The 24,672-nt window shown below is 39.3% G+C and overlaps 1 protein-coding gene across 1 annotated transcript in view; it reads right to left on the bottom strand.

Annotated features, from left to right (window-relative positions):
* Positions 1 to 1,794: 1,794 nt before the first annotated feature.
* Positions 1,795 to 24,672, bottom strand: part of LRGUK (leucine-rich repeats and guanylate kinase domain containing) — a 52,850-nt gene continuing 29,972 nt past the window's right edge. The window contains 7 exon segments of the mRNA XM_010581026.1: positions 1,795 to 1,946; positions 2,369 to 2,538; positions 7,873 to 7,980; positions 14,265 to 14,353; positions 17,138 to 17,295; positions 20,708 to 20,821; positions 21,865 to 22,066. Coding sequence (XP_010579328.1) covers positions 1,795 to 1,946; positions 2,369 to 2,538; positions 7,873 to 7,980; positions 14,265 to 14,353; positions 17,138 to 17,295; positions 20,708 to 20,821; positions 21,865 to 22,066 — 993 coding nt within the window.

The raw sequence follows: 24,672 nt of genomic DNA, 5'->3' as shown, positions 1-24,672 counted from the left end.
ATGTACAAGGCTTTTGCAGGATTGCACACTTCAAGCAGAGGAAATTCAGTACAATTCAGGGATAATTTGTCATGTTCTGTTCTGTTTTATGCACAAGGGAGTAACCGCTCCAAGGGAAGAGTGGAGAGCTGGGGCTGAATGTGGAAGTGGTCTTGGCTTGGAGAACTGGGCAGGAATGGAAGCAAAAGGAAAGAGACACTGACTTGACTGGGGTATAACCCAACACCCACTGCCCTTATTTTCCAGACATATGCATGTATCCAGACTGCAACGCAGAGCAGAGGCCTATACTACCTTCCCCATTTAAGCAAGGAGGTGTGATCACCCCTAGCCCTGCTATGTACAAACCATGAGGTACCTTGTACGTATTCATTAACCACGACACTAGCAAAACTACTACCGCCTGTAAAACAGCGAAAACTGATACACTCATCAGTATCCATGTCAATCAACCATGCAGCCAGCTGTAACAGCGAGACCAGCTTCTGCAAAGATATTTATAGAGGCAAAACAGCCGTGGAGAGCCCTGTGGGATTTGCTGAAGAAACTGTGGAGGTTAGGTAGTTATTCAGTGGCAGTCAGGTACCCACCTCGCTGAACTGGCTTGGCAGAAAAACTCACTAAGGTTGAAACTGCGGCTTCGGCTGCCTGAACTCCTCCTGAACCCAGGCTACGGAGCAGCCTTGCTTTTCGTTCTGCCAAAATCAATGATAAAAAACTGGTGCCTTGGAAGAGCTGTTGTTCTTCAGCTTGAGGACACAGCCAGCTGCTATATGGAAAGGAAACTGCTTAATAAAAAGCTGAGTTCTTTTACAGGCTTCACTGGAATTTAAGGTCAGGCTATCTGAATCTATCCATTACTCACCATGAGCTGTGTTGCTTAGTTCAGTTCATCCTATTTAATCAACAAAAAACCTTGGCCACATTGCGAACATGCATGGTGAGGTAAACCACAGTTCTTCCACGGACATGACTCCACACTGCGGCAACAAGTCACATCTTCTTCTGTGCATGCAAAGACCTCTGAGGACCCACGCTATAATGCAAATAGCAAATGCCCCTCCTTGGGGGAAGCTGCTTGGGCAAAGGGGCCCTGCTATCTGTTCTGGAAGTAGATGGTAATGAAAATTAATCAGGACAAGCATTAACTCAAGAGTTTTATTTACTTGTCAGAGCTCTGCTCCACATACAGAAAAACAAATCTTCATATACTACTTACAGCTTCCGCTAGTTCTCAAAAATTGTGCTAATTTTTCTGATGACTCCTTACTAGGTTGTTTAAATACACTTGCAAATCAAAGAATTATGTCTCATCCCTTCAAAAAACCACACTTTATTAAAAAAAAAACCAACTTGGAACTAGTTTTCTCTCCCAACTTAACTCTGAATATTTCACAAAATCCCTCTTCAAAATAATTCACTAGTGCTACAATATAGACAATATTATCAGAGGCTCTGATGCTTCCACACCTCAATTAAATCTATAATATAGGAGGGGTAGGAAAGAGAGAAATTAATGGAAGATATGGTCATGTGGCTGTTAGGAAAAAAATCTACACCATTTCCCAGCTGAGACTGCCTGGGGAAATAATTTCTAGCTTTGGGAAATATAGAAATTACTTTTTAATAAAGTTATAAATAAATAACTTTTGGGGGGAGAGTTAATCAGAAATGGATTTAGAAATAATATTCAATAGACTTTGCTTTGTTGAAGAGAAATGTATCAAAATCAGTGTTCCTGTTAGACAGAAAGATTCAGTGTCATCATGAGAAAGACTTGGTTAGTAGTGGCCATCAAGGGTTGGTCCTCTTCCGCCCAGATGGGATTGGAGGGAGGACAGGTTTGGAGTGAGAACCTGGCCACTCGATGAGCTGAGGCACATGAGAAGAACCAGTCTTGGACTTGCTGTTTTTTCTTTGAAGATTGTCACTCAGGAGCTCAGTCTCTGCAGAAATTATAAATAAGTGAAGAAGCACTAAGGGGGTGTTTATTTCAATGAAAAGTCAAAATTTACCACAACGCATATCTGCAGCTGAAAACCCAGTGTTTTGGGGAGGGGTGGGAGAAGAGTAATATCTTCAGGTAATCATCTAATGACTGTTCTACCTCATACATATATGGAAGAGCAACTTTATGCCTAAGCAGTCACTATTTTTAACTTCTCCAAAAGTTCATTGAGAGAAAGCTGCTGTATTGAGTATGTTGCATTCACACTGTAATGATTCTGCCAGATCTTAACATTGCGGCTTATAAGAGTGTCATTACCAGCAGCACGAATAAGCTGCCCTGTCACCCAAATAAAGCTACTATAATTACAGTAAGACACACAGCCTGAGCAAAACAGTTACACTGGAATATGGTTCAAACCTTTCAATCTATCCACTCTATTTTCAGCTCCTCTTGGATCTTGATGTTCAGCTTTGGCTTCTTCAGTAAGGTGAGCATGGGGAACAGGGGTCTGAACCGGTAGACCTTCAGCAGCATGTGTACCAGCTGAGATTAGAAATCGTCCACTAGCAGGACCAGATTCTCTGGAGCTGAGAGAGGAAAATGATTCATGCTTTAAAATAGCAATAAAAAAAGCATATGCACCAGGTCTGACAGTATTACTGATGTTGCAGTCACACAACTCAGTCAAAGTAAGTCAGAAAGAAATCCAGTACTTATCAGTTACACAAAGCTTTTTCACACATTACAATTCTTTCAAAATTTCTAGTGCTAGCAAACACAACTACTACCTCTCTCAATTTTCCTTTATTGATTTAATTAATCACTCACACAGACAGGTTCAATAAAGAGGTTCATGCCACACAGTGCATCAGCTTCAGATCTGAGATCAGAACTCAGAGCTCCTTGTTTTCAAATCTGTGGTACAGCACTGCAGACAATGTTCTCTCTTGGTGAGTAAAAGAAAACAGGAATCGCCTTGAAAAGAAGTGTTTTTGTAGTACCCCAGTGACAACACAGACCATGAGCAGCCATTTACCAGTGAGTAGTACCCAAGGCACCTCTGACCTGTTACGTCTCTTGCGGAAAATCTAGTCAAAGCCAAAGCCTGAGTGGTCTGAGACCCTGAAAATGATAACAACCATGTTGTAGCTTGTTCTGATAAAGGCTTCCAATTTCCGTCTATATACTATCAATTTACTTCAAGAAAAGTAAGGAAAAGGCCTTGATTGATATGGAGAGATCAATAACTACCTATTTAATGCAAAACTGTAATACATTTCTGGTGCAATGCTTAAGACATTTCATAATGTCTCTCTTCATACAGAAAGGACTGTTCTAGTCTAGGTGAGAGAAACCGATTCATAGATTTATGAATCTGGAAGGAAGTTCAAAGATTATCCACCCTGACCTTATCCATGGTGCAGGCCAAAAGAATTTCATCCTGTAATTCTTGCAAGGAGCATTTTAGCTTGCAAGAATACTGTGATTACAGTGTTCTGGGGAAAAGAAAGTAAGTATTTCAGTGGTGTTTTAATAAATCCATACAATAAAAAGAAGGGATCACGAATAATGAGATAAAACAGTGTGGTACTCCCATAAGAAACAGGTAATTATCTTGTCACTAGATGTACTGTGGAAGTCTATGAGAATTTTGCCATTTCCTTCAAGGTAAAGGAATATTATATCCTGTAATGTACTGAGTGCTTGCGTCTTCCTCTGAGGTCCACTACATCCAGGGTTGCTCATCAAACACTGAATGCTCTAGCCAAGTGTTTAACCCTAGTCATAATCTCATTTTAACTGCCTGTAATACACATCACACATAACTGTGGTAGGGATAAGAAATTACTAGGAGTAGTAAATTCAGGCTCAGTATAAACAGCAGCTTGGACTCTTCAACAACATCTATTCCAATTTCTAAAAGGCTGACTACTGCTTTTGCTTCAGAGAACATAGTCACACATTTGCCTACAAATAAAGGCTAAAAATAGGTATCATATAGTTAGAATTAACCCTCTGTGGATCTCTAGCTGCAACTACATGAATGTACTATGTTAAAATCCAGCATTCTAAGGTGCTCAACAAAAAATCTTCATTGCCCTTCTCCCCAGCTTTCCCTTTCTTAAAAGGCAGAAGACAAAGTAAACTGTGGGAAATAATTTACATACCACTCAGCAGGGTGTAAAGGGAAAGCAGGCACCCAGGCTTTTCTAGTACAAGCATCACAGGAAATATTTAATTTAATTAAGGGTTCTTGTAAAAATACTCAATGAGAATAACATCAAAAATAAGTGGAAAACTAGAGCTTATGAGGTCTCTACCATCTAGATGTCCAAGGTATTTGGGAGTGGTTGGGCACAGGAGCTGAAAGCCTACCTCTTCTCTGTGCTTTTGCCAGGTGACCTGTAAATGAGTTTGGATAACTTATCTTTTGTCCTTCCCTGACAGCCTTAGCACAGAACAGAGAACTATTATAGGTGAAGCAGGCATGTGTCCTGACTTTAAAGTTTTCCCTCTAGTAAAACTTCCCAGTCAGCTAAATGGAAAAGAAATGAAAAATAGGAAGCTTAAAAAAAACCAGTATCACCCCATGGAGTAATGAGATAAATGGATTCTGTGTGCACTAGATACAAAATGTGTTAGTAATGAGTTGAGGAATAAAGCACTGGACTGCTATAGATACTATTTAGATTATGGCTGCACTGGACTGACAAACCCTAACATATATCACTGCACATGATATCATAATATTTCAGTTGATGGGTATTTTTCATTTGATTGTGTTTGGCAGGAATGGGGATGTGCAATTAAATATTTCAGACAGTTCTTTGTTAAATGCACTGGTCAATGGTAGGTGAGGTTTACTCCACCCTCAAACTGGCAAATAACGAAGGTACAGTAACAGATTAAGAAGTTAAGTTTCTACTCTCCAACTCAGTATATTTTGCCCCTCCTCTCTTCTCTTCTCCTCCCCTTGTAACCACATCATTTCAATATCCTTACAAACACTGCTACTGGTAAAAGTGAGTAATGAAATACAGCAGATAGGGACCTAAAAATTTATCATTGCCTGTGGTGAGTAGCAGCCCTTTAAAGTACAGTTGTAAGATAGATTGCCCTAAAGGACTGCTACTCACCAAAGGCAATGATAAATTGTTTAAGCCTGTGAGTGAAAACAAATGGAACCTCAGGCAAAAAAAATCCACACTTTCATGTGTGGGAGAGTTCAGCCTCCAGCAGAAGACTTCAAAAGACCATGGAAACTAACATGGTGTTTTCTTTTGTGAAATCAGGAAAGACTAGGTCATCATAGGTTATGTCCAAGGAGAAGACCTATGGTCTTAGCAATGAAAAGAAGCCATGGACGTAATTAGAAACTGTCCTGCTGAAAACTGCAGGTCAGTGGGCAGACCTCCAAACAAACCCTTTAATTTTCACTTTTGAGTAAATGCAATCGGGATCATCTATTTTACTTGTAGAGCAGAAGTAACAGAACAACTGCAGAACTTGAATCCACCAAGTATTAGTGACCTGAAGAATAATGATGCTGTTTCCACCGCAGCTCAAGCTTAAATAAAAACTGCTAGATTTGAGAAACAATGCAAAAAGTTTGGGACCTGGACACCTTTTGCCCAGTGAGATATCAGACTAATTGGCAGTCCCTGATCTTGGAAAACTGTATTTCCTTCATTAACTCTGCCTGGAGGTCAATACATTCATGCTCTTACCCCTTGATGGCTTTTTTTAGTTTATTCTTTCTTCCATGCCAAATGTTGAAAGCATAAAATTGGAGAGAAAGAAAAAGAAAATATTAAAACACCTCAATATTCAAACAAAATCACTACAGGCTTTACTATAATACTTCAGAAATGTGGGATTTTTCTCACCAATATTTCAAATGCATCTACACAATAGCATTTCCATCAATCACACCTATAAGCAAATTTCTTCCAAACTTTCCATATTTCCCTTGGAAAAGGATTTGACAACATGACTCTATACAATTTTGCTGTAGGCCATGATGCATGCACAGAAAATGAATCAGATTAGCAGTTTGCTTTTTCTCTCCTCACAGTTGTTTTCCCACTGCGTTATTAAGAGTGCTAAGTGAAAACACTGCTAAAGTCAAAACACCAAAATGTGGTGGAGTGGAAAGACATATTTATTCCCATATGTGAAGGGTAAGACCTTTACAACTCATCATAGCTTCACATTCATTTGAGTTACAGGTCTTGCCTCTTACTGGTAAGGACAGATGATGCATAATCCCTCTGCAACCTATTACGCGCTCAGTTTCTCTCATACACTCACTCTGTTCCCCTTTCAGCACACTCCACCATGGCACAAATACTCAGGACAAATGAATCTGCAGAGGCCTACGGCTTCAACCTTTTTACAGCATGCTAATTAACTACTTGTAATTACAGTGGCAGGTAGTACATCACATAGAGGGAACTGGCAGTCTCTCTAGGATATAAAAGGAATGCTGAGATTTTTTTTCAACAGCAAGTTTAGCTAAGAATTCTGCTTAATAGATGAGGAATGAAGTGAAAGGGTTGAAATCTTATAAAGATGCTCAGCATTTCTCATCGGTCTGACTTAACATGAAAAGCTGCCTAATGTGTGTTTAGGAGGTTATTTAACAGTGATTTTTAAAAGATGTGAAAACATATAGGTGAAAAATACATGGTATGGTATGTTTAAATACAGCACGAAAGGTACCTCGGTTTGTACGGAATGAGAACAAGATACCAGACATGGGATTGAACCCACGATCAAATTCAAGTTTACCAACAGCCATACGGCATAGACATCAGCTCACTCGAAGTTGCAGCTTTCAGATGAGCTTTGTGGTAGGTTCCAAAGGGTGAGCAGAGCGTGGCTACAAGCACACACCTATTTCCTAGTGAGGATGGGGGATCTGGCGTGTTATGCTTCACTAGGTCATGCTGTGTGGCATCTGTCTGCTTCTGTGTATCCCATCTGGGCATGAGATCACAACAGATGGCCAGAAGAGGGGAAAAAGAAGCTTATCAAGGATACTGCATAGAAAGGCCGCAATGTCACTTGCCACAACAGCAGACAGGCTTGTTGGCAGCCAGAGCTCAGATGTACTTATAGAACAGGACCATTAGAGTAAGTCACAGCCATCTTGTAAGAGGCAATGCGGACATGCAGAGCAAGTCAGGAAAATATAGCCCACTTCATAGCTGAAGGCCTAAAAGACACTGAAGATGTAGCCTCTTCAAATCTTCTTCTATCTTCTTCTCTATACAAGCTTTAAATGAGATAGGCGTTGTCTCCCTCCCATACCTCAGAGCCTGTTTCGCTGTGGTACAAATAAATGAGGATGTTCATCACTCATGAGCAGAGATGCTGGACAAGATATGAAGCATAGCAGCAATGGCTGAGATAGATACTAAGAGAAGGTAAAGGCACTACAGAGCTATCCTGGTGGAGTCTGCTGTCTCATGGATGAGATATGAATTTGAACATCCTGATATCACCCAGAGCCTCCCAAATGGTATTCAACAGTAACTATGGTAATCCTCTAAAGAGAGAATGAAAAATAATTCTGACAGCAATATCTGGTAAATTTGTTTAAAAAACCAATAGTTATCACTCAAGTTCTGCTTTTCTATACCTGGACCAAGTTTCTTTCAGCATCTTTTTCCCTTCAAACATCTTCTTGATAGAAAGCTCTTGAAATTCCCTCTCTATGTATGTGAATTATGATGTCTTAATGAAACCATTCCCATGAACGAGAAGACTTTGTTTTATGCTGCAGCAACATGTGTTTAATAAGGCTGTTGGTGTAACAGATGAGACAACTGCATTTGCTTGGGAAATGGTTTCAGATCTTGCAGCATTAACCTTCATTCCACCCAGTGATGACCTGCTGTCTCAGAAACTGAACTCACCGGCTCTCTGGGTTAGTCAGGGGGAAGCTCTTGTCTTGGGAAGTGTGTATTGTTGGTTCTAGTAGTTGTTGATGGGAGCTGCTCGGTGCAGGAGTGACTGCCAGGTCCCTAAAATGATACAAAAAGAAAATAAAGTGCTTGTTACATGCATTTATATACTGTGACAGCTTAATTAGTCCTTAGTGAGTTCACAAGACCTGTTCAGATGGAGGGGAGCGTTATCTCCAGTGGGAAAGAAGCAGCAATAAGCAGTTGTAGGTAGTAATCCAGGCTCTGTTTATAGCCAATGGAGATGAACAGTTGCAGCTACAGTATGAATAAACTCAAGCTTAAGTAGAGATCTAAAGCAGGTTGGATGAATCACTCTCCACTGAGACAGAGCAATGTATGGCAACTTTTTCAGATAGAGACATTTTTATTAAAGACACCCAAGATCGGGTGAGATTAATCCCACCACTTGTGACTAACAAGGTGAGAAGTTTCATCTTCACTGCCATGCATAACACCTAAAAAAAAGCGTTCCTGGTAACTGCAGTGTTGACACTACTTTATTTATAGACTTGAACCACAGAGCTAAAACCAAAGAGATGCAGCACTGAAGACTGCCAAATATAAGAGATCCTTAATGAAATGCTGAACTTATAACTCTTGAAAGATTCCATACATCTACCCCCTGTACCAGAGCAATCCCACCAACACACCTCAGCTGAACTCTGAAAGAATCTGTTTATTTTTAAGGGCAATGAGCCTCTGTAACTTTTGCGTGTGCCGTTTTCTAGTTTCCCTAGGAGGCTTGTCAAGAACATTTTTAACTGCAGTAGCAACTGCTGAACTCTTGCTCCATGTGAGAAGCTAGGTTTTTAAGGAGGGTTCATATCTTTTCTGAAGACTTACTTCTACAGTTTGGAAAAAAAACCCCAAACTGTTAAGTCCTTCATCAAGCCCTCAATGACACCCATAGGCCATTAAGACAACAAGTACACCACTGCCACTTTCCCATAGGGAACAGAGAGGCTGGAATCTCAAACTGTCTTTTCATGCCTCCTTATCTTGCCAAAGCAGGACTGTTCCCCACTGTGGGTCTTCTGGTACTTCAGTGATGAGGCTTTTCCCACTCCTCCTCAGAATCAGTCCCTAGCCCAATACACTGTGCATTGCAAGCAAGGGTTTTCTACTCTTCATCTTTAAATTTCCCTTTCTTTAGTTTCTTCTTCTTATTAATACCTATAAATAAAGCTTCCCTAGTGTAAGGCCTCAAGCTGTTATTGCTTCACTCTCAAGGCTGGTAATGGTGTTTGTTTGTTATCGGCTCAGATCAAAATCTGAAACAATTACACAGGAGAAAGGGCCTGATTCCATTAATGGCCCCCAGAGCTGAGTGCTCTCAGAAATCATTTCTTGTAAATCCACATCATGGAAATAAAAAAAATTAAAAAAGAAAAGAAGAGAAAAATCTCTCAGCAAAGAACTCTGTTCAATATATAGCACAGAAATACACAGCCTAACAATGGAGGTTGTAAGTCAAAGCAGAAATCTGAAGACAGGATTCAAGGTCATCCCTCTAAGGACTGGGTCACCACAGGAAAATGAACTCTACTTCCTGGAGCAAAGGTTTGGATTCAGAACCCGCGACCCACCGTCAGAAGCTATATCTCAGTTGATAAACTTAAACCAACGCGCCCAAAAGCTAAGAAAAATATGCATATTTAAAGGTGCTATAGGGATGTTTTTTCACCTTCTACCTCTGCACTAAATGTCTTCTTTACATTGCCTCTCAAGCGTTGTACTGTCATTATAGGTGTTTAGGCTCAGAGTGTAATTGAAATTGCACCAGGATGCCCCAGCTAGGAAAAAAAAAAAGAACAGGCTGGAGAAGTTAAATAGCACCCTGTGAAAAGGCATATCCATGTAGTTCAGAACAATGTCCTAGTTTTGTCATTAAGAGGGGCATAGATTAAAACTGAAAAGCAAAATTACATTGAAGTCAGAGGTTGACTAGACAAGAGGGTCTGCAAGACATGCACGCAACCACATGCATGCAAATCTTACACTTACAGCAAGCAAATACAACCTGAGGAGAGTGTCTCAACCACAGGTAGACCATGGATTTTCTCTCTTCCCAGTTCTGGCAAGGAGTTCCAGTGAAACTGTAAAGTGTACGGATTTCTTCCAACTCAGAAAAGCAACACTGCATGTTATAAATTCTCCTCTCAGTGATGCCTGCTCTTGCTTACTCCAGTTCTTTCAGCAACATTTAGACAAAATCAAGAAGTTAATCATTAGCTAAAGGCCTGATCTGAAGGAGACTTCAACCCCTTATTTATTACCCTCAAACAAACAGACAACTAGTGAAATTATTCAGAGCAAACCACCAAATGTTGCCCATACATTATATTAGGCAATGAGACATCAAAATTACTTTAATTACACCTGCACACAGCCACAGGCAAAAAAATAAAGAGGCCAGGTTTTCAGTAATTTGGATTTAAGAATCTAAATTTATGTAGATAACCCTGCGGGGTTGCAATAAATAAAGTAGGTTAGATTCTTGTGTGACACCACTTTTAAAATTTTCTAATGCATACTCAGGAAAATCAAGCAATGTATTTCAGTCTGGATTAAAATGTGTAACGATGAGATTAAGCATTAAAGAATCTTTTAGTATTTACAGATACACAAGAAATTCAAAACATCTAGTACCTCAGGAACTTTTTTGCATATATAATTTCTGGCATCAGTTTCATATATTTCATAGAATTTAGATTCACTCCTAGCTGAACTACAGTTCTCATTCTCTGCAGCAGCACTGCTCAAAAGCAAGCTGAGCTGCCTCTGCCCTCTATGATTTCTGGTCTGCAGCCACCTATTTACACTCCCAGTCCTCTCTCAGCATAATACCAGCACAAGTGGTTCTTCAGAGAGTCAGTGAAATTGATCTGGCTGAAAAAACAACCTTTTTGTTTGGCAAAACCTGATCTGTACCTTTATCTAATTCATCACTAAGCTGTATGACATTGGAGCCAGTGGCAGCACAGAGCGGGTAGTGGAAGAAAAGGAAGGGGCAGGTGTGTATGAGCCAGCACTGCCACTGAAGAAATACTAAAGTGACTGAATTCTTCCTTGTCACATGACAAAAAATGTCTGGACACAAAAAGCCCTACTTTGCACTGATAGCCCTTTTCAACCACAGAAATCAGGATACAAACCTCAAATAAATCACCGCTTTAATGGAGCTACTCATATAAATTAAAATTTAGTCCAACAGCTAAAAAAAAAATCTTCAATTCAAGCAAGACATTGTAGAAACTTCTAGATAATCATCCTGGTATTTCTATGTGCTAAAAATATACATAATCAATTACCTGCATATTTCAAAAATTTGTACTTTTGAAATTATAATCATCTACTTTTTAAAGTACTTGTCTTATTTTGCTTCAGGTTACCTGCAATGCCCTCAGAACAAAGTTCCATTCTATACCAACTCCATCCAGCATGGCAAGCATGGACCTTCCTCTTGTATTTCCCAATACAATTTGAAATTAATCTGCTTTAACGAAGTTCCTTCTCTCTATCCACCCCACTTTGCTCCAGGGTGTCATCTCCCCAGGGCCAGAACAGACAGAACTAATTGCATGCTTGCTTCTCCTAGTCACAAGTCCGTATCTTCAGTCAATTCAAACTCCACTGGAAGTTCAGAGTAAAAGTGAGGCTTAACATTGGAGTAACCGAAGCAGGGGTGCATATTCTTTTCTCTTCATTCCTCTAGAGGAGCAGTATTCCCCAACAATGAGTGCTATGGCAGCAAGCTTACTACATCAAGATTCATCAGCTGAAACCCTGTATAAGGCCGGATGCATTACCAGTGAAAGAAATCATATTTTACATAACAGCAGACTGATTAAGTGGACAAGGTACATTTATGCATTGCTGCTGACAATGAAAATAAAGAAAAGGTGTATCATGTTCTAAATAAAAATTCATCAGAACAAGGCTGATAAGATTAAAGCAAGAATAGACAGCAAGAGTTCTTTAAAACTGGATTTTAAACAGGCATGACCTATCCCATTTATGTAGCCAAGTAAAAAGAGAAATAAAAACCTCCAAATAAAATACAGCTTGAAAGAAAACAACTTATAACATGGATATTCCATAGGAGAGAGAAATCTGGGAAGCACAAAAGCCAAGATGGATCCAGACATAACAATGAAATGAGATGTTGAACCCAGATATCTAATGCAATAATGGCTGCACGAAAAGATTGGTGTAATTTTTGAGCAACATATGCAGAGACAATGAAGTATGGTGCCTCAGATGCAGGCTGTAGTGTCTTCTTTGCCAGCACTTCTTGCAGGGACACTTGAAATACTCTGGACTAATCAATTTTGAGAGTTAATTAACTAATTAGCAAGACTTTATAGTAACCCTCCTGAATTTACTAAGCATAGACTTACAGGGAAAGATGAAAAGACATTACAACATATATATAGTTTAAGAATGAACCATGGAGAGGTATAAAACAAGATAACAGTCTACCCCAAAATTATTTGGATGCTGCTGCTAATATTACTATGAATAATGACATAATGAATTACCTTGTGTCATCTCAGTCGCACATACTGTGTTGTGCAAGACATTCCTTGCTTAGTCCTTGATAAAAGCTAAAGAAAGCCACATGACCTTACATTTCCTATGGGCTAAGAGTGTGCACAAAGATGGTGACCCCAGCTAAAATGACATGCAATAACCATTTAAGCCACTCATGACCCAGGTCCATAGTTATATATTGAAAGAAGAAACCATCAAACCCAGGTGAGCTTTTCCAAGGTGAAAGCCGCTCTCTTATGGGTATTTAAAACTTGATTAATTTCTGTATAAAAAACCATGCTCAACAGAACAACCATACACTTGCTGCTGGACTGGACTATATGACCTACCAGGTTCTCTGCTATCTAATTGCTACATTCATTCTAGGATTTAGATGCTCTCTCAGAATTTCAACCATTTTATAGCATTCATATTTATGGCACCTCTTGACTTAACCTCTTGCATGGAATGGGGTGTTGTCTACTCTTGCCTCCAATTCTGCCGAGCGCATCTATCCCTTGAGGCCTAGTAATTGCAAATGCTGATTGGGGGTGACAGGATTTTCTCTCACCTGCCTGACAGCTCTGCCAAAGCAGTCTGATACTTAACTCCAAAATCAGCTTCCAGCGAATAAGTATAGTGGAATAAAGGGAGCAAAGAGCAACAGACTAAGGCAGACTCAGAGGAACAGTTCACACTGCAACACTAAAACAAACCCAAAATATCTAGCAAAAGAAAACACTGATTTCCATTTTTCTTCTCATTTCAACATAATTTAAAATGAATGAATCAGCTACTTAAAAAAAACCTTTTCTCTAAGTAAAGATTTGGAAAATGCATCATAATTATGCATCTCTGCCTGTAAGCTTCTGCCATTGGTTTTCTAGAGACAGTTTAACTCAGTAGGTTTTTTCTTCCTTCTTGCTTTTTTTTTTTTAAATAGTCAATCTCTAGACTTTGTCATTGGAATGATTTTCATCAACGCATCTGGTATGTACAATCGGTGACTGCATTTGTACAGGCCTGAAATGAGCTGAAAGGTGTGAACTTTCCTATTCCTTCTGATGATTGCTGATTTAGAGGCCTATGTGATACTTTAAATGTCAACACTGTGAGCCTTTTCATGGCAGGTAGGAAAAGCAAGCAAAGAATTCAGGTTAGGAAGATTTACACCAGGGGAAGGCAGGAGTGCTATAAAGGATCAATCAAAGAAGATACATTGAATTCACAGAGTTTTAACACCTTTTTTGCAGGGCTGTGACTATGAGGAAGAAGAAGGAAGAGAGACAGTCAAGATAAGATAGGATCCATTTTCTAAAAAAAATAAATAAATTAGGAAGTAGAATCAGCTTTCAGAAATTCTACTTTAAACAGAGATCTCCACAGAAGATGTACTGCAGCAAACAACCTTGTGCTGAGCACGGCTGTGACTTTCCAACACTAATTACTAGTAGTGCTAAAAAACATGTCAGAGACTGTGAGCTGCCAGAAAAACGATCCTTTTTTGCTCTCTCAGAGAAGACACATATAATAATTTCATAGCTTTAGACAAGTTACTTGTGGATGGCTCTGCCTCATACATTTTCGATATATATTTTGGGACTGCTGCACTCCCAAGTCAGAAGACAGGCAGTATGTGATATATTTGTTGGGCTAGATTTAAAAGTGATAGAAAGGAGAGTGGTCTATGAGATTTGCAATCCCTGACAATTTCTAATCATTCACCCTTAAAAGCAGTGGAGAAGAAATCTTAAACAGGCATTTTTCACTTTATTGAAAAGGACTTGGCTGAAACCACTCTACATTACCTTTGAAACAGCTGGACACGTGCACTAGGTGCCTTCCCTGACAGAGCCTGACGTGCTGCAGAATGCCGCCTTTGGAGAGAAGCTTCTTCCTGATAAAGAAACACGACCAACTTTATACAGCAACTTAAAAGTATATATGGTAACTTAACTGGCTGTGATATTCCTCTCTTTTGGTAAGACTCTAAAGTATATGCATTTATACATTCTGGGGAAATAGCAGAGCACCATTACAACTAACAAGGTGCTAAATATGATTCACCAATCTACACAAACCAAATTTTGGTCTGAAATCTTGCTGGCTTTGAAAAATTACTATCTTCATCTCCAGTGAAGCTCCATTTCTTCATAGCAGTCAAAATGTGCCAGGGTGTAGCAGGAAGGAGTATCTGCAGAGAAGCGCTTTTGATGCATCCCAACCTTCCAATATGTTAAAGCAGGGATAATTCTAGCTATGCTGTTGTCTTAAACTTCTTTTCACCAACAAGGAACTCAATTCAGAAGAATTTACCTCCGCTACATCTTAAATACAGTGTCTCCTTGCTCCAGCAATGCAGAAAACCTACCTTACCAACTCTGTGTCAACCAATATTCCCCCCTCAAAGAAGGAATTACCTTTTGCAAATTTCAGTTAGTTAAAATGACTTTGTACAATGAACACATTATGATCTCAGCAGACTGGAAAATGTGGTCCCAAGTTTTAAGGGCGAGTTAATTAACATGTGCTGTAGGACAATGTAATTTCTCAGGTCAGACAAATGCAGCACTACCATGTGCTTAAAAAAAATAAAATGTAAATCACAGAGCAAAGTTATTAAATCCTGCTTTGTTATCAACTGATAGGCATTGATAGTTATCAATTTAATAGCTAAATCACATGTTTGTAACAGAGGTGTTTTGTCATGGTATGAGCAATGAAAGAGAATATAGTTAATCTGCTGAATGCTCACATTATGACTATTGTGAATTCCTTCGCTTTCCTTCACTATTTATGCTAAGTAAGGCTCTGCTTAGATGCTCACTGAGCTTGTGTCTTGTTTTGCTTTCTTTTGGTAAAGATATAATTCTGACCTTTTTTTCTGTGTGGATTACAGGTATAGGTACCTTTCTGTTCATACCTCTTATAGTTAATTACAGCCATACAAAATTAGTGCAGGGTTGGCATGCTCACAAGGGATAAGGCTACAAGGAATCAGATCTGCTGTCTTTCCCTGAGCAGCAGATCCTGCTTCTTATTTTGCTTGTGGATAATTCACATTAATTTCTTCATATTTTTCATTTTCCAGTTCTACATGATGGGAGTGGAATGTGGTTACTGCAGTGACAGCACATTATTTGGGTGCCAAAAGCACAAAAATCAGTTGCAGTCCCAAATGCAACAGTTTAGACAAAATTTTACATTAAGGCCACAGACATATTTATATTCTTCTCATTAAATATGGTCTAAGAGGCATCTGTGTTTCACCTTGAACATTTTACTATGTTGACACTTCAGCTGATGCTGTAAAGCTTCCTCTGCATGTAAAAATATATTGGAAACTTAGTGCAGTACATAACAAAAAGGTATTACCAGCACTGAACAAGGACACTAATAAGAAAGAGAGCCTTGCGGCCACTAAGTAAGTTAAACCCAAGGTAAATGATAGCCTCCTTCATCATAAACCAGTTCTCCCTGACATGACAAAATGTAAACTTTCAAAATAAAAATAAAAAAGATAAAATAAAAAGTAAGAAAGATAAATTGCTGGGGTAGGAGCGATGGCAGAGTGCCACCAAGGTAAGAAATATTCTGGCTTCTCTCTCATATTAAACTAACAAACCTTTGGATGAAAGAAACATGAAAATGAACACCACTTGTGACATGTGCTGAATTCTGTATGGCTTGAAAAGAGGTATTTCATTTCAGAAAACTGAAATATGGGAGGTTCCCTATTTATGTCAGCCATTTTACAATCATACTGTTCTCCACACCTAAGACAGCCTTTTTTAAAGCCTGGGAAATGGGGGCAGGTGGGTCTGTTACTTTGCTCCATCTACAGCACTAATTCTAAACATCAGAGGTAGTTATAAATACAGAGATAGTGGCAAAATTGTACAGCAAGTCATGCCTGCCAAGCCATCATTCATCATAATGACATCATAACCCTGGAATGGAACAAAGTTTAAAGCTTTCATTTTTCTTTTTCTTTTTCTCCTGTCGTTGTCGTATAAAAAGAGCATTAGACACATCTGCTTCATAGCCCCAACTCCCCCACTGCCTGCAAGGAGAATAAATGCCTTTAGGGAAAGGACTATTAAGGAGAAGTAAAAAAAGAAAGAGAGATGAAGCTGAAGTTGCAAGAGGTTATTTGAAATCCAAGCACATTGTTGAATCTGTTGATTGAAAAAGTAAAAGCAGGTGGAAAATGTGCTTAAATTTGATCTCTGGCAGTCATCACTAGCATACACTCTGAAAGGCTTGGCTGAATGAGTTTTTCCACTGCCACAGGATGGCGTTCATAGGTAGTCTTCATTGTCCTATTAACTGCATCTAACTATTTCCACTGAATAGGGTAGTTTCATATCTTGTTGCAGAACTGAGAGATGATATTCAGCTCCCTTACACCAGTACACAATTGAATGAAATCAATTGGGATCAACAGATTTATTCTGGTGTAAAATTGAGCAGAAACGACAGCTTGTCCTCTCATCTGAGTTCACCTGCCGCATTCTCATCAATCTGCCTTTAACTTTGGGGAACTGGTATATATTGTTGAAATGAAAGATGGCCAGAGAACAGGAGCCAATCTTCTCTGGAGAAAGAAAGGTCTGACTAACATGTATTTTTTGCATACAACTTATCATTTCTGTCTAAGGTTAGAGTAAATCATCCTTACCACAGAGCCCAGTTGTGCAGCAAGATTGTCCGGGATGCCTCCTGGATAGTTTTTGGCAGAAGAGTCCAAGAACTCATTGACAGATGAAGACCAAGTAGTTCCAGTAATTACGCTGCCGGGTGACAATCTTTGCTCTTGCAAGAGCCGTATTCTTGAACCTAGTGTGGGAAAGACACTCTTCAACAAAAATATTCTGAACACCACTTTGCTTACAGCAAGCAGAAACTACTCATTTGCAACGACCATCAGCTGGCTTTTGGCACAGTTCTGGATTTGCAAAAGATAACTGTGAAAGTTATAAAAAAGATATAAACTACACAGTTCCCTCAAAGCTTTTAAACCCTCCAAATACTTCATAGGCATAACAAGTTTACCCTCCCTGAATAGTGAGGCAAATGAAAGTTATGAAAAATCTAAAAAAACCACCCCTACATTAATGGACTAGAAAAAAGTGCTTAACCATGTGTAAATGAGCTCATTTTGTTAGGGATGCTCTGATAGGCACCGCTGTTATGACCTTTAAGCTAATTAGTCTACCTACTTAGAAGTTGTAACCTTCTCAGAGCTCTTGGAATGTGATGGGGAGTTGGAGTAGGGCACTTTTTCTTCTGTTATTTATCTGAATTTCTGTGAACAAAAATCCAAAGACTTGCACCACTGCTGGAATCAAACATGAATGTGAGCCAGAAAGCTGAAGACACAGCTAACTCACTTTAAAAAAAAAAAAAATTAAATTGAAAAAGTTCTCTAAGATGGAATTCATCCTGTCTGTAAAATTGTATCTAAATATGAAATTAAGTCACAGAAAAATTTTTATAAATATTGGTACATGACAGACTTTGCAGAAATCCAGTCATATGAAAAGTTTAATTGTATTGTGTGTCATATCAAAGCACAAGAGCTCACAACCTAAGAAGTCATGTACAAAGGCAGAGGATGGGAGGCAGAGAGACATCCCATCCACATGCATGTTCATATACTAAATATGGTTATTTTTCTGAGCATATGCCTTTATAAAAAAGTTTCAACAGTTGTCAGATGACTCTCAGCCTACCCACTATATACTGCTAGTTTGTAGCTGCCAGAAGATCAGAGGAGATGAAACTTAAGATTGGTGGGTTCTGTTTCAGGCACAGTAAACTACTCACTTGGACACTGAGTAAGTAGTAGAGTCTAACCTTCAGGGGTGCAGAGCTTCACACTGCCAAAACTTCAGTGGGATTTCTGATGCCCAGCATCACAAATAATCAGTCTTTGGCATAAATGTCCCTTTCCTCATTTGTAAAATACAAATAGTAACACATACTCCACAGGTCTGCTGTGAGATATAATTAAGAGTTGTAAAGTACCGAGTTCCATGGATGAAAGCTGCTAATGCAAGTACAAACCGTTATCAGCTCTGAAATGTATTATACTTCTGCTATAAAAAGTTTTTAAAAAGGAGAACTTATCTATTTTCTCCTAGTATTTTTACTCAATACATGAGCAAAAGATCTTGCACAGCAGTTCATTAAAAAAAGAATTAAGAACCTATCATAATCTCACACAACCAATCTTCCCCCTGCTACTATCTTACTAAAAATGTCCATATTAAAGACAACCTTGGGGCAAGTTTTTTAAAATAAATTATTTCACACAGTCCATAAGAAGAGATGATCTCTAGAAATAGGATAGTTAAATTTATTTAAACACCTATAAATGAAGCTCTAAATGAATTTAATGGTGCATAGTAAATTTAAAAGTTACTTTATGGACAGCAAAATTACCAAAATTTAGCACTATTAATGAAGTTTCTGTAACTAGTGACAAGTCACTCACTGAAAGAACTCAGAACTGCTGAGGAATACAAACAAAGTCTTTTAAAGGAACCTCAGAGACACACGTCTGTATCTTCAAAAATACCATGATTATATATAAATCTTTTATCTTTAATCCTCCCCCTTTTTCTTCTTTCCTGATAATCTAGTTAGGGTTTGGTGGGTTTTGTTGCCTCTCAGGACAATCCATTTCCAGAGTTTTTAAGACAAATAAGCAACAATATTACAGTAAATAAGGCAAGGGAGTCTTCTTTCTCACTTCAAACAACATGGAAGCTCTGGAAATGAAAATAAAATCTACATAGTTTAAGATTAAATAAGATTCTTCAGAAAGGTCCTCACTGCTGTAGCACTGAGATGCCACAATATGTGTAGAAGCTTTTTTCTTGTCCACTGGGAAATCAGTATTTATTAATTCTTTCAGGAAACAAAATTACTTGAAATGATGAACTGATGAATTTTACACTATCCTTCATTAACATTTTCAGACATTTTTGCCTTCCCTTCAGCTACTTTTATTTGCAGCCTTCTGAGCCACACAAAAGGTCATGAATTTTGGCTCTGTGTTACTTACAAAACTCATTAACCCTTCTGTTGTAACGTGTCTAACCAAGACAGCCATAAACCACAGAGGCTCTTGGCGTTAGAGGAAAGAGTTCACATATACGAGCTTCCTCTTAGTCCATGCTGTGCAACATCTTACTACTGTAATGTTTGTTTCTTATTTCTTTTTCTCCAGTATTTCAGAGATCATATTCTGCTTTCATCCCAGCTGGTAACCTGCTCTGTCTGGAGTAAATTCAAGGGTTACAGCTGAGCTCTCACAATATGTTAAGCTAATCTTAGTGATGCTGCCTCTGACAAGAATACTCCTCCTTTCTTCCTCCACAGGCAGCCATGAAGCTCTTCTCCCGCACCCTTCCCTCCTTGAGCCAATTCTATAGCTGCATGATGAGTTTGATCAAGGAATTGATCCGTCTGCAAGTTGTTGTTTTTTTCTTTCCTAGGTTAGTTTTTGGATGGAACCATTCCCTGATCCAGATTACACATGACTGCACTATCAGAGGAATGAGAGCAAGGGGGAAACTAGAAATACATAGGCATGAGAGGCAAGATGGGCATGACCACTTTTTGCAGCAACATGCACTTGGATTAGCTGGAAGTGATCATGAGGCTCCAGCCTTAGTCATTCAAGGGCTAAAAGGCTTCTGTTAAACACACTACCAATCATTTGGGCTTACCCTACAGTAGGTAGACCCAAAAGCACTTGGAGTGAATTTATAAGTTGCCTCCACTAATCTTACTATCCTGGTTTTCATATACCTCTTCACACTTCTGGCTATCCTGGGGAAAAGAGTAAAGTAAGGTCTCAGTGTCATGCCATTTTCTTGTTGCTCAACAGTTTGATAGGCACAAAGCTCTCAGCCAGGGACACATATCTCACTTGTGATTCATCTGGAATGAATGGGAGATCCTCAGCCCAACAGCAACCTCAGAAGAGTCAGGCAACTCACTTTCTGCATATTATTGCCTCAGGGCACACAGTGACATAAAGTACCTGGAAAGATCTCCATTAAAGATTCAGATCCCAGGGAAGAATCAGCCCAGGACACCCATTACAGAGAAGCATGCTGCAGTTTCAGAGACAAGCAGTCTCACAGGTTGCATCATCCACAGATTTCAATTCTTCTAACAAATAAGTAGGCATACTCTACTGATAAAAACAGTAGTAGCATGTGCCCAGACACAGTACCTGCTCCTGCTCTGCTATTCAAGTCCTGAATGCTATCAAAAACTGCAGGTGGCTCCAAACCCAGGTATGCCTTTACAAGGAAACTCAGCTCTGTGAATGCCTCATCCAATTCATCTGCAGAAAGGGATATGCATTTCATGGTGAGAGAAAGGATACATAATGAAAAAAACAAGCTTTCATCAGTACGAAGTTACAAATCACAGAAGTCTGACACAGAAATGCATTCTTAACTCATCCAGCTCATCTCTTTGGGAGAAAAATCTTCGTCTTCATAAACAGCACATTCAAGAATATAATCTGAAATTCATCTCAGTTTCTGCACTCACCTAAATATTCTCCTTCTGCAATTTGGTTTTACTGTTTTACTTCTTTAATGCTGTATTTAAATTGTAAGCTCCATATGCCCTTGACAGTGAGTACAAATACAATATTTCATACCATGATGATACATTTCACCATCACTGTGGTAAACCACAATGATCACCTCCACAAAAGGGGAGACACAGAATAAACTAGAAAAGGGTTCTTCTCTACCTCCTGCTATCCTCAATTCCTAAATATGAAGATGCAAACATTTGTTTTAATAAAATATCTACCACCATCACATTTCTTGTTTTGGGCTGGAGGACTTGAGCAAGTTACTAAGCAGAAGAGTCCTACAAGGAAAAGCTTTGCAGCAGTCTGTTCTTTACAGTGAGACGATGCCAGACTCCACATCAGCTGTCATTTCAACACTTGATAAAAGCCTACTCTGCCCAGAGATAATTAGGTCTGTTAGATCAAAAGCACCTCTGAACTCTGACCAGAAACCAACAGAAAATTAGCACAGATCAGTTTAATATTCTCACAGGAGACAATACTTAACAAGTGTGCTGCTGAGTTCAATAGTTGGTTCGCTTTCTAGATGGGCTTAAAGCACAACTTGGGCATAGCAGAGTAATTCAGACCTGACAGATCTCCAGAGCTTTTGGATTCCTGGGACAAGAATTAACTCAGAAAATTGATTAAGGGATAGTTTAAACTGTTATGCTGAACATCAAACCATTTGTCATCCTTAGTTTAATATCTGCCAATGGCTTTGTTTGCATAGCAGTTTCAGTCCATCTATTGATGTGACATTAGAAGTCAGATTTATAGTATGAAAGAGATTAACTTACCTGTGTTGACAACTGCATCAAAGTATCCTGGAAAACCCTGACTTATTCTGATGTACATGTCCACTCTGGAGACTGCCTCTTCAATCTCTGGCCTGCTGAATAATCCTTTCCTCCGCAGATGTCTCTCATATTTTTCTTTATTCATCGGCACTAACAGGATATATCTGGGTTTAAAGTAGGTATTTTTCAAGCTACGCACACCCTTTAAAATTAAGCAGAGAAACGCAATGTTTTGTTCCTGAAACTGAGTGCCTATTGAACTTGTAGCTGAGTTTAGGACAACTCTCTATTTGTCACAAATTATTGTGAAAGCAGTACTGGAAACCTGTATCCAATCTACAGGTTTCAAGATCTAGCATCCAGCTTTACAAAACAGACAAGTACAAGGTGAAGCGCCCTAAAGCTACATGTGCAAAGCATTATAAGGGTAGTACAACTTTATTCTAAACACACTTTTGAAAGAATCCTTTTAGTCAAATTCCACAGTGATTTAAAGCCTCATACTTCTCATGCCCACCAGTTAACAGCTGTTCCTTCTTTTCCATCCTTTCTATTACATCAGAAGCTAGTTATTCTAAATGTGCATATCACTGACTCACACTATTATACTGACACACAGCGCAACTTATCTGCATCACCACCTTGGCCCTTAGCTTTCCACTATGAACAAACTGACAATTTTCTCCTCAGCTGGTATATTTTTCTAAGTGAAAGCGTGCAACTGCATTGAGATACAGGCATACTTATTTCACTGGAGCGGCTTGCAATGTTACCCCCTCCCAAAACTGGGTATAACCACAACCCCTCAGCAGAGATACAATGTGCGCATTCTTCATCTGTTACACTGTAGTCAGCCATCTTAACTTGAACTATTTTTGTCAGCAATAAACTATCTTGAATAGGACTTTTAATATAGCAAACTAGGAAATATTTACAGGTGTCTTGCATCAACTCTGCTGAAAGGAGGGGGCTCCAGTTGGCACTAATTGGCACCTCAGGACTGCAAACACCTATAATCTTTTCAGCTAGATCTGAAAAAGGAGACCTGTCTGCATGCTAGGACTTAAAGACACAGTCTTATTAAATGATGTAGGTAATGGTACCAATCCTGAATTTCCGATAGCTCTCCTTTGCACCGGCTCATACTTTGAAGAATCTTTTCTCTCTCACTCTGTCTACATATAAAGCAGAATATTGTAACCATGCAGCCCTGCAATATGGTATTGCTATTGCCATAAGATTTGTACTGAGTTTTCAAGAGTTGAGTACTGAGGCTTGTCCTGCTCGCTCTGAACTTTTCTTGACTTGGCTGTAACTTTGTTTTACTTGGTTCAGCTGTGACAGCAATTTTTCTTGTTGACCAGCTGTCTATATCTAATTGTTTTACTTTTGTTTATCTTTGTGTGGTACAACCATAGTTTTATATGGATAGCAGTAACAAGCAGTTATTGCAGGTAGAATGAGATGTTTATGACTCAACATAGTAACACAGTATAGATAAATACAGGCCTGGCATGATAGCAAAGACTTTGAGAAGTGGAAACACAGGGGACAATGTAAAAGACTACTGGCATGGGATGAACAGAGATAGGGCACAGTCTTGACACTAGACACCTCACAACTATGAACATCTCAATAATAGTCAGTTAAAAACCAAAGGCCTGGAGCTGGACAAAGCTGGTTTTAGGGGCAACAATCAGAAATACTATCTAACATACATAAAGGGCACTATATATAATGAATTCTTGTGTCAGAAATAGTGTGGCCAGCAGGAGCAGGGCAGGGATCATACCCCTGTACTGGGCACTGGTGAGGCCGCACCTCGAGTCCTGTGTTCAGTTTTGGGCCCCTCACGACAAGACCTTGAGGTGCTGGAGCGTGTCCAGAGAAGGGCAACGAAGCCATTGGAGGTTCTAGAGCACAAGTCGTCTGAGGAGCAGCTGAGGGTTGTTCAGTCTGGAGAAAAGGAGGCTGAGGGGAGACCTGATCGCTCTCTGCAACTACCTGAAAGGAGGTTGTGGCCAGGTGGGGGTCGGTCTCTGCTCCCAAGTAACAAGTGCTAAGATGAGAGGAAACGGCCTCAAGTTGCACCAGGGGAGGTTTAGCTTGGATATTAGGAAAAATTTCTTCACTGAAAGGGTTGTCAAGCATTGGAACAGGCTGCCCAGGGAAGTGGTGGAGTCACCGTCCCTGGAGGTATTTAAAAGACGAGTAGATGTGGTGCTCAGGGACATGGTTTAGTGGTGGACTTGGCAGTGTTAGCTTAACAGTTGGACTCGATGATCTTAAAGGTCTTTTCCAACATAAATGATTCTATGATTCTATGAATTCATATGTAACCTGGAGCTGCAGACCAATGAAGAAAGAGAAAGGTGTAAACATGTGTTAGCAAACATATACAAATGACCCCAAGAGGATCCTGGGAGGAGAAAGAAGAAACTATCAACATGAATATCCTCCCAGCAAAGGGCTCAGATGTTGACAACTTGCTGCAACGTCCCTCCCTAATGACAACACCGGAGGGAAACCACTGAACTTAGAACCCAAAGGAGCACTGAAAGGGTGAGCATAACACCAGCAAATCAGATAGAAACCAAGCAGCGTGTTTTAATTGCATTATTATTATTATTGTTATTATTATTAGGAAGTTTTCAGTATATAAGTACTCTTAATGCATTATTCTTCTTCCTTTTTCTGTAATATTTAGACCTAGACTAATGATGATTCTTTAATTAGTTAAAATTTCCATCATACTAACAATAAATTCTTGGCTTTACTTTATATATAAAATGATAAATTTGGGTGTTG

The sequence above is a fragment of the Haliaeetus leucocephalus genome, unplaced genomic scaffold, assembly GCF_000737465.1.
Source record: "Haliaeetus leucocephalus isolate CR32 unplaced genomic scaffold, Haliaeetus_leucocephalus-4.0 Scaffold751, whole genome shotgun sequence".
NCBI lineage: Eukaryota > Metazoa > Chordata > Aves > Accipitriformes > Accipitridae > Haliaeetus > Haliaeetus leucocephalus.
This window is presented reverse-complemented; position numbering and strand designations above follow the sequence as displayed.